The 10,846-nt window shown below is 48.3% G+C and overlaps 1 protein-coding gene across 1 annotated transcript in view; it reads right to left on the bottom strand.

Annotated features, from left to right (window-relative positions):
- Positions 1-1,033: 1,033 nt before the first annotated feature.
- Positions 1,034-10,846, bottom strand: part of LOC149278688 (plasma alpha-L-fucosidase-like) — a 50,419-nt gene continuing 40,606 nt past the window's right edge. The window contains exon 7 of the mRNA XM_089501873.1: positions 1,034-1,174. Coding sequence (XP_089357999.1) covers positions 1,034-1,174 — 141 coding nt within the window. The remainder of the gene's footprint in view (positions 1,175-10,846) is intronic.

The raw sequence follows: 10,846 nt of genomic DNA, 5'->3' as shown, positions 1-10,846 counted from the left end.
GCTAGCTGGGGGCATTAGGTTGACCACATCAGCCATGTTTTTCAGGACACATATAACTTTCACATATTGCTGACCAGCCCAGATAAAATGGGGGATGTACAGACTCATGGAAGGAACTAGTCAGATATACATCCCCCATACTGCAAGGCAGCATTTTATCTGTGCTGGAGGCATTAATACACAAGGGGGAAAGCTGAGGGCATTATATAAATCAATATTAAAGCTGGGGGCATAAATACACAAGGGGGCAAAAACACAAAACGGTGTGAAAAATACTGGCCTGGTGTGTGTGTGTTTGGGTATCGGTGTGGCAGAGCCTGTCCTGGTGTGTGTGTGTGTGTGTGTTTAGGCGTCGGTGTGGCAGAGCCTGTCCTGATGTGTGTGTTGGTGTGGCAGAGCCTGTCCTGGTGTGTGTGCTTGGGTGGGGATGTGGCAGAGCATCAGTGTGGCAGAGCCTGTCCTGGTGTGTGTGTTTGGTCATCTTTTTCCTAGCACTTTACTTATTGTAGGAATAAATTGAACTATTTAACTTTTACTTACACAGAGATAAAACGCCCTCCTGAATTTGTTGTCACAAATGTAGGACAAAACTTTCTAGACCTAGAAATCAGTGAGCAGAAAAGTAATGGTTTTGTGTTATTTACTCCTTTTCAATCTGCATATCCTATTAAAAAGGATTAGTTGCACTAAATTGTGGCTTTAGGCGTCCCGTGTATGATTTTTTTTTTGTGTACTAATGTTCTCCCAATCCCATCACATCAATATGCGTTAAAAAAATCAGGAAACGATGGGCTGATTCAGTGGCGCAATAGGCCACTTGACTAGATTTGCCCTACAGGCCTTAGACTGATAGCCCTCACCTGAACACATTTAAGCAACCACATGGCACAGAAAGTCATTCTGAATACTTACACATCTAGAAACAAATCATAATGAAAATCCAGTGCTTTATTTATTCATTCAATTTCCAGCATAAAAATCATTTTGCCAAAAGGTCAGAGTTGAACCATGATTAGAAGGCGTTGATACATTTTCATTTAATATTTTTGATCCTAAGTGCCCATCCCGAATTCATTGACAGCCATGTAGGAGTAAGCACTGGCAAATTTGCTACCATTCCTTTTTCGCCCAATGGCTCCCAGTTAAGGTTTCCTTTGTAGCCAATTAACTGAACCTGAAACAAGGTTAGAAAAATAGTAAAAATAAGTTATGTAAGGTAAAAGAACAGCATCATAAAGACAGATTGTCTTCCTCCGATGGAGCAAATAGGTTGGCGAGCATCATGCAATATGTCCAAAACATAAACTAAACACCTTTTATTGTAGAACTACAGTAACAAACATTTGCATGCACACAAGAGCTCTCAGAAATAGCACTTGCATCCTCTTCCTATTAATATTGCCATATCAGCCCTAATGTTTGCATTAAAATAGTTTACTCTTTACATCCTTAAATTTGAATATTTCTTTTAGAAGTGTGGTCTTCAATGTTTAGTTTCCCTGACAACATGAGAACACTTACATGGAGAACAATTTAGGCCAACACAACCCCAGTCTCTAACTACAATTCCCATGAAGTTCAGGCTGCAATATGGCTGTTGAATATTATTGTAGATGCAGTCAATAAAGGTTAGTGTTTGTACTTCTGTTGACTTATTGTAGTTACCAGCTACAATTCCTACTAATGCTGGCTCAACATCATGGGAGTTGCAGTAAAGAAAAGTTAACCTTGTGTATTGTGGTATTCTGAGGTATCGCAAACAAAAGAGTAGTTAGAGGTAAGTTAAAGAAGAAAAGGGACAAAATATGACACTGGGTAGTTTTCCAACAGTTATGATAACATTTGGCAATCAAAGTGCTGTTATATTTGTCATGATATTCACCCAGCTAAATGAGTATCATGATATGTGCATTCCACAGTAGTTGCAGTGACGATCCATAATGATTTCAAAAGTAACCTTTTACACTCCAGTTGTACTCACTTTCCCATGATGCTTAACATATCAGACATGAGAGCTGGAGTATTAACTACCCTTAGCTGCAATACATGTTTGAAATAAAACTACCTGCTAGCTGTGTCTCTGCTTAGTTGAGATCTATGAAGAAGCAACTACCAGATTGTAGTGATCTCCGGATCATGAACGAATCGTTCTTTTGATCCGATTCTTTTCAGTGATCGGGATGAATCAGTTCAGTAGACTGAACCATTCATCTGTAACAGTTCAGTCTGTGAATCATGCAATTGTAACCTGATCCTAGAGTGAGTCATCTGCACAGACTCTGGGATCAGGTTACAGCTCATTAATTCACAGAGGAACCATGACTTATGAGATTTAGAGAGTCGTTCAAAGATTCGAATCCTTCAAAGAATCTCACTGACACAATAATGTTATAAATAAATACATTAATAATCTTCACTGCCCCCCAGGATTTAGATTCCCCTTAGTTTGCCCCCCTTTACAGTGGTGGGATTCAATTTTTTTAGTAACCACTTCCGAGATTTCGTACTAAAAAATGAAAACCTCACACACACACAGACTCAGGCAGTCTCTATCTCTCATACAAACTCAGGCAGTCTCTATCTCTCATACAGACTCAGGCAGTCTCTCTCACACACACACAGACTCAGGCAGTCTCACACACACACACAGACTCAGGCAGTCTCAAACACACACACACAGACTCGGGCAGTCTCTCACACACTGTCACTAACGGCGGGTCAGTTATCCACGCTGCAGTACAAGGAAAGGCGTCCCCAAGCGGTGATGAAGAGCTACGCAGATCCCCAATAATGCAGGAACGTACAGATGAATTCAAGGAGCAGGCAATCGGATAGTCGGGGTCAAGAGCAAAGGTCAGGGCAGGCGGCAAACAACGGGTAGTCAGGTACAAGCAGAGTTCAGGCAAGGGCAGCTGGCAAACAACGGATAGTCAGGTACAAGCAGAGTTCAGGCAACGAAAAAGCAAACAGGTTTCAAAACGCGAGTGAAGGCAATAAAGGCACTATCACAGGCAAGGGATAGCTGTAAACTGAGGGTTTAAATATCCCTCCACTCCTAGATCCTCCTACCCACCTAATTAAGGGGGAGGAGGAAAAAAGATAAAGGTCCCTTTAAGACCCATCATGAATATTCATGAGATAGCCGTTTGCGCGTCCCGTCTAGATCTCTCGATATACACGGGGGCGCGCGTCTAGCGGCAGAACGGACCTCGCCGCGTTTCCCGCGAGCGGGACGAGTCGGGGGCTGCCTGCGCGAGCTGCGTCTCGGCTCCCCCGCTCGAGGACACAACGGATCCCCTGGCAAGGTAACAGTATCCCCCCTGTCCACAAGAGCCATCCTGGAGATCAGAAGCCGGTTTCTGTGGGAATTTTTTATGAAAAGAACGAATCTTGGCTGGAGCATGGACATCCGAAGCAAGAACCCAAGAACTCTCCTCAGGACCCCCTTCCATCTAATAAAATACTGGAGCCTCCCTTGTTTCTTTCTAGAGTCTAGGATGGTCTGTACTTCGTATTCTTCTTCGCCTTGAACAATTACAGGGTCGGGAGTACGAATCGTAGAGGAGTATTGATTCCTAATTACTGGCTTTAATAAAGAAACATGAAATGCATTATGAATGCGTAGCGTTTTGGGAAGCACAAGAGAATAGGTAACTCTGTTAATCTGTGTTCTAATTTTATATAGACCAATATATTTAGGCCCTAGGGTTCTGGCAGGTTGTTGGAGATGAAGATGTTTTGTGGAAAGCCACACAATCTCCCGGGTTGAGCACAGGCCCTTTAGATCGATACTTATCGGCTGTTTTCTTTTGCAACCTTTTAGTCTGCTTTAACTGTTCCGAAATAAGTGCCCAATGATCACCCGTGGGTCCTGACTGGGCCTATTTTAAAGTAGGAGCCTGGAGCTGCAGCTCCATTAGCCCCTAAGTCAAATGCCCGGTGTGCCCGATAGCCAGTCCGGGCCTGATGGTCGGTCTGGAACAGGTAATGGACATAATAACCCCGCCGGTCTAGTATGCGGGATTTTATTATGACCGCATACAGTACATGCTTGCACAAAGTCAGATATGTCATGATTCATAGTAGGCCACCAGAAGTTCCTCTGCAGAAGAAATTTTACATTCCGAGTTCCCCGATGACCTGCTCCCGGAGAAGCACGAAAGCGTGGTTGCACATAAAGTCTCCCAGGAGGTGGAATTTGCCCTCGGGGACGGGGCGTCTGAGATTTAAAAATGTGCCACATGAGGGTACTGTGTATGGTAGCAATTATTTTTGTAGGAGGTATGATCGCTTCGACAGAAGTTTCCATATTAGACACCTCATGCTGTCTAGACAGCGCATCGGCCTTAGTATTCTTTGAACCCGGTCGAAAGGAAATGGAGAAATTAAACCGCATAGAAAATAATGCCCATCGAGCCTGTCGAGGATTGAGTCGTTTGGCTTTTTCTATATACACTAGGTTTTTGTGGTCGATGATTGAGTCGTTTGGCTTTTTCTATATACACTAGGTTTTTGTGGTCGGTAAGAATAGTAATGGGAGTTTCAGCCTCTCGAGCAGATGTCGCCATTCTTCCAACGCTAATTTAATAGCCAGTAATTCCCGGTTCCCTATATCATAACTTTGTTCGGCTGACGAAAAAATCTTAGAAAAATAGGAACAAGGATGAAGACAGTTAGAAATTTGATCTCGTTGAGACAAAATAGCTCCAGCCCCGGTTTCTGACGCGTCAACTTCCAGGATAAATGGTAAATCAAGATTGGGGCGTTTTAAGATAGGTGCTGTAGTAAAGGCCAATTTTAGTCTTTCAAAGGCCTTACTAGCTTCAGGGGTCCAAGATTTAGGATTTGCCCCTTTTCTAGTCAGTGCAATGATTGGAGCGATAATCTGAGAGAAGTTCCGAATGAAGTGACGATAATAATTGGCGAAGCCTACAAAATCACTGAATACCCTTAATATCAGAAGGCTCCTCCCAGTCTTTGATGGCTGTTAGTTTGTCAGGATCCATCTCTAATTGTCCAGCAGATAGAATGTATCCTAAAAATTTCACCTTTTCACAATCAAACTCGCACTGCTCAACTAGCAAATAATGAATGTTCCCTTAACCTTTGTAATACTTGACAGATGTGTTGCCGATGTTCTTCCAAATTTTCTGAGTAAATGAGAATGTCATCGAGATAGACCATCACATGGGATAACAACATGTCACGAAAAATATCATTCACGAAACTCTGGAACACTGCTGGGGCATTACATAGCCCAAAAGGCATCACAAGATACTCATAATGTCCATATCTCGTATATGAAAGCTGTCTTCCATTCGTCCCCTTCTTGTATTCTAATCAGATTATAGGCCCCCCGTAGATCAAGTTTGGTAAAGATAGTGGCGTCTTTCAGTTGATCATAAAGTTCAGTTATGAGGGAAAGCGGGTACTTGTTTTTGATGGTTATTTTATTCAGACCCCTATAATCAATGCATGGACGCAAGGAACCGTCTTTCTTGGCAATAAAAAAGAAGCCTGCTCCTGCAGGACATGCGGAAGGTCTGATGAAACCTTTCTTTAAAACTTTCTTCTATATACTGGGCCAAGGCTTGATTTTCTGGTTGGGACAATGGATATGTGTGCCCTTTAGGTGGGTTGGTGCCAGGTAACAATTTTATTGTACAATCGTACGCCCGATGGGGAGGTAAGGTTTCTGCTTTTCTTTTAGAAAACACATCCAAATACTCCCAATATTGAGGAGGTACCAGGTGACGAGGGTCCTGAGCAGGTACTTCAAGCATTAAACTTAACTTAGTAGGAGGGCTGCAACAGTTCTTTAAACATTCTTTACTCCAAGCCAAAATCTGTCCTTCTCTCCAGTCTATGCTGGGATTGTGTTGTCGTAGCCATGACATTCCTAGGATGACGGGAATATGAGGACTGGATAGTACATTAAATTGTATTTCTTCAGAATGAAGTATTCCGATAACGGCACCAATAACCTCGGTTTGAAAGGACACGATCCCAGTTCCCAGAGGAGAACCGTCTAATACAGTAATTGAGGTTTTCTGAGTCCTAGGTTCTAAAGGAATTCTGTGTTCCAAGGCCCATGACTTGTCAATAAAATTTTCAGCCGCACCCGAATCAATGACAGCTTGTGTGGCCGCTTGGTGGCCTGACCACTGCAGCTGGATGGGAACCAAAAGTCTTTGCGACTGAGGAGGTGTAGCAACAGTAGCACTTAGTGAAGCACCTCCGACCTCCACTAAGTTCTGGCATTTCCCGGTTTCCTAGGGCAAGCATAAATCAAATGTCGTTTTTGACCGCAATATAAACCCAAAGTTTATATATAGTCCCAAAGTTGTGCGGCGTTGCTTCTCTTCAGCGGATAGATGGAGCACCGGACCTATTTCCATAGGCTCAGCAACAGCGGCAGCGGGTTCAGCAGGTGCAGGAGTGGGATGTCGCGTCCAAGGCCTCAATTGACGTGGCATTCTATCGCGTTCTCGGTCACGTTCGAACTCTCTCTCCTGACCTCTGGCTTCTAAACATAAACACAGGGAGATCAAATTTTCTAGGTCATGAGGTAAGTCACGGTAGGTGAGAGCATCTTTAATAGATTCATTCAAACCCCTGCGAAAGGCAGATGCCAGAGCGCTGACATTCCAGTCTGTCTCATACGCTAATGTGCGGAATTCAACGGCGTATTGGGCCACAGATCTTCTTCCCTGTTGAACTTCCATTAAATTGGATTCAGCAGCTTCACTCCTCCCAGGAGCATCAAAGACAGCACGAAAAGATGCAATAAAGGCGTCTGCATCTTCCAAAATAGGCGAGTTCTGTTCTAGAAGTGTTGATGCCCACGCCAATGCTTCTCCTAAGTTTATAATAAAAGTCACTCTGTTGCAATGAAGAGGGGAAGGTATGAGGATGTGCCCGGAAGTGTAAGGCACACTGATTCAGGAAACCGCGACACTCTTGAGGATCACCAGAAAACTTCTCAGGCAGTGGCATCTTGGGTGCTTTGGCCGAAGTATTTTGCCCCGGAACAGGAGGTGATGAATCAGAGGATGCCCCTTGCGGCATAGTTGGGGACAGATTCGTAGCCATAGATCTTAGAAGGTCCGCCACATCGTCTAATTTCCGTTCCAAGGATTGGAGTTGGGAAGTGTGAGCAGCAAGAACTTGATCCTGTCTGTCTTGTCTGTTGGACATCCTTGCCAAGTCTGCGGGATCCATAGTAGGGCCTGTGTTACTGTCAGTAACGGCGGGTCAGGCTGTGGATCCACGCTGCAGTACAAGGAAAGGCGCCCCCAAGCGGTGATGAAGAGCTACGCAGATTCCTGGAAGAAGTATCAGCAACCAGGGGTCCCCAATAATGCAGGAACGTACAGATGAATTCAAGGAGCAGGCAATCGGATAGTCGGGGTCACGAGCAAAGGTCAGGGCAGGCGGCAAACAACGGGTAGTCAGGTACAAGCAAAGTTCAAGCAAGGGCAGGCGGCAAACAACGGATAGTCAGGTACAAGCAGAGTTCAGGCAACGAAAAAGCAAACAGGTTTCAAAACGTTAGTGAAGGCAATAAAGGCACTATCACAGGCAAGGGATAGCTGTAAACTGAGGGTTTAAATATCCCTCCACTCCTACATCCTCCTACCCACCTAATTAAGGGGGAGGAGGAAAAAAGATAAAGGTCCCTTTAAGACCCGTCATGAATATTCATGAGATAGCCGTTCGCGCATTCACATGGGGGCGCGCGTCCAGTGGCAGGACGGACCGCGACTCGTTTCCCGCGAGCGGGACGAGCCGGGGGCTGCCTGGGCGAGCTGCGTCTCGGCTCCCCCGCTCGAGGACACAGCGGATCCGCTTGCAAGGTAACACACACACACACACACAGATTCATGCAGTCTCTCTCACACACACACGCTGTGTGAGACTCAGGCAGTCTCTCTCTCTCTCACACACGCACACAGAGACTCAGGCAGTCTCTCTCTCACACGCACACAGAGACTCAGGCAGTCTCTCTCTCACACGCACACAGAGACTCAGGCAGTCTCTCTCGCACACAGAGACTCAGGCAGTCTCTCTCGCACACAGAGACTCAGGCAGTCTCTCTCGCACAAGCACACAGAGACTCAGGCAGTCTCTCTCGCACACAGAGACTCAGGCAGTCTCTCTCGCACACAGAGACTCAGGCAGTCTCTCTCGCACACAGAGACTCAGGCAGTCTCTCTCGCACACAGAGACTCAGACAGTCTCTCTCGCACACAGAGACTCAGGCAGTCTCTCTCTCTCACACACGCACACAGAGACTCAGGCAGTCTCTCTCTCTCACACACGCACACAGAGACTCAGGCAGTCTCTCTCTCACACGCACACAGAGACTCAGTGTCAGGATCCATTCTCTGCTGCCTGAACCATGGCTGAATTGTACTTCAGGTTAATACATCTGCTACCACTAGTGGCCACCCTCCACCCTCTGGAGTGATCTGAACCTGATTATCAGGTACAGCTGCGCCTTATGAATTGAGTAAAGCCCTGCCTTTAAAAGACCTGCCCTGCCCTTCAGTCAGGGCCTTGGCATTGATGTTAAAGGACTGCCTTTGCTCTGAGCCGCTACCTGTACCTGAGCTTGCTCCTGTGCCTGAACCTGAACCCGTGCCCGTGCCTGAACCCGTGCCTGAGCCTGAACCCGTGCCTGAGCCCGTTCCTGTACCCGGTGCCTGAGCCGGTACTCGTGCATGATCCAGTACCCGAGCGTAAGTCCGTACCCGTGCATGAACCTGTACACGTGCCTGGCCCGGTAGTACTCCGTTCCCGTCCGCCTTGCCGGTGGGCCTCCGTTCCCGTCCGCCCTGCCAGTGGGCCTCCGTTCCCGTCCGCCCTGCCAGTGGGCCTCCGTTCCCGTCCGCCCTGCCAGTGGGCCTCCGTTCCCGTCCGCCCTGCCAGTGGGCCTCCGTTCCCGTCCGCCCTGCCAGTGGGCCTCCGTTCCCGTCCGCCTTGCCAGTGGGCCTCACCTGTACCTGTGCCTGAACCTGCCTGTGGGCTTACCTGCCAGTGGGCCCGCACCTGAGCCTGTACCTGTGCCTGAACCTGCCTGTGGGCTTACCTGCCAGTGGGCCCGCACCCGAGCCTGTACCTGTGCCTGAACCTGCCTGTGGGCTTACCTGCCAGTGGGCCCGCACCCGAGCCTGTACTTGTGCCTGAACCTGCCTGTGGGCTTACCTGCCAGTGGGCCCGCACCCGAGCCTGTGCCTGCACCTGCACCTGCACCCGAACCTGTGCCTGCACCTGCACCCGAGCCGGTGCCTGCACCTGCACCCGAGCCGGTACCTGCCTCGGCTCCCGTCTCTCTGCCTCAACTCCCGAGCCTGCACCTGCCTCAGCTCCCGTCTCTCTGCCTCAACTCCCGAGCCGGTACCTGCCTCAGCTCCCGTCTCTCTGCCTCAGCTCCCGAGCCTGTACCTGCCTCAGCTCCTGTCTCTCGTCCTATCCAGTCCTGCTACTCTGTCTGTACCTATCTCAGTGTCACCATGCATAAAGGAGTACAGACAGAGTTCCCCGTATCCCCTGCACATGGACTCCTACCCGACCTGCTCGCCCTGGTCCTGACAGAATGCCAAGGCCATACAAAGGAGTCCGCGGGGATGACTGCAGTTCTGGAGGTACTGGCGGAGTGTGTACTGCAGCTGTGCAAATCTGTGAGGTCTGTGATGGAAAGCGATCGCACTAAACAAAAGCCTATGACCAAGACCAAGGGCAAGAAAGCTCCACAGAAGAGCTGTAAGCGCGAGCCTCTCACCAAAGAAGAGAAACAAAAACGGCGAGAGGACAACTTGTGTTATTATTGCGGTGAGACCGGTCATAGGATAACATATTGTCCGTGGAAACCTGCTAAGCCACCTGCAACCCACACTGATCAACCCCGTGCCCAGGAACCTGTATATGACACCAGCAACCCGTCACAGCTGGAGCACACCCTGCCTCTTCCGCAGCCCGGTGAACCAGAGGTTTCTCATGTCACGGCACCAGGTGAACCTACACCTTCTGAAGCCATGTCAGAGGAACCCCAGACCATGTCTGACGACCCTGACTGGTCTGACATGGACGATGCTCATTCAGAGGATGATATGGCATACACACCCAAGCTCCAACATACCACGGGTGTTTGTGCGGTTGGTACTACCACTCCCATCACTCCTAGGAACCATAACAAAGAACCCCAGACCGCTAGACACTCCCTTGGGGCCCCCGGTAACGTCCTGGCATCCAACGGGACAATCGTGCACAGGAAATACCTGAGCAACTGCTGCGCGATCAGAGGTCTGGTACACCCTCCTACGTTATAGCCTCCACCCAGTCCAGTCCTGGTATTATCCAACGCCAGGTAGAGGGACTCTGTGTACAGGGGGAATTCCTAACCCCTGGCGAATGCAGAAGTCGGACAAGACAAGCGCTTCCCGGAACCATCGCATCTGCGCATCCAGCGGCTAAGGTCCATACCTCCCAGGCCAGCGCACCTAAGGCCATGTCATCAGAGTGTGTGGTGGCGTCTAATGTGACTGTCGTACGTCGGGGTGACCTGCACGTTTTCGAAAACGCTCTACGTGCGAGAAGAGCTTTCAGCACCATCGGCTACTGCCACACCACTATCCTAGGAACGCCCGGAGGCCGCTCCTTGAGGGGGGGTACTGTCAGGATCCATTCTCTGCTGCCTGAACCATGGCTGAATTGTACTTCAGGTTAATACATCTGCTACCACTAGTGGCCACCCTCCACCCTCTGGAGTGATCTGAACCTGATTATCAGGTACAGCTGCGCCTTATGAATTGAGTAAAGCCCTGCCTTTAAAAGACCTGCCCTG

The sequence above is a fragment of the Sceloporus occidentalis genome, unplaced genomic scaffold (assembly GCF_023333645.1).
Source record: "Sceloporus occidentalis isolate IW3139 unplaced genomic scaffold, rSceOcc1.0.p SCAF_184, whole genome shotgun sequence".
In the NCBI taxonomy this organism is placed as follows: domain Eukaryota; kingdom Metazoa; phylum Chordata; class Lepidosauria; order Squamata; family Phrynosomatidae; genus Sceloporus; species Sceloporus occidentalis.
This window is presented reverse-complemented; position numbering and strand designations above follow the sequence as displayed.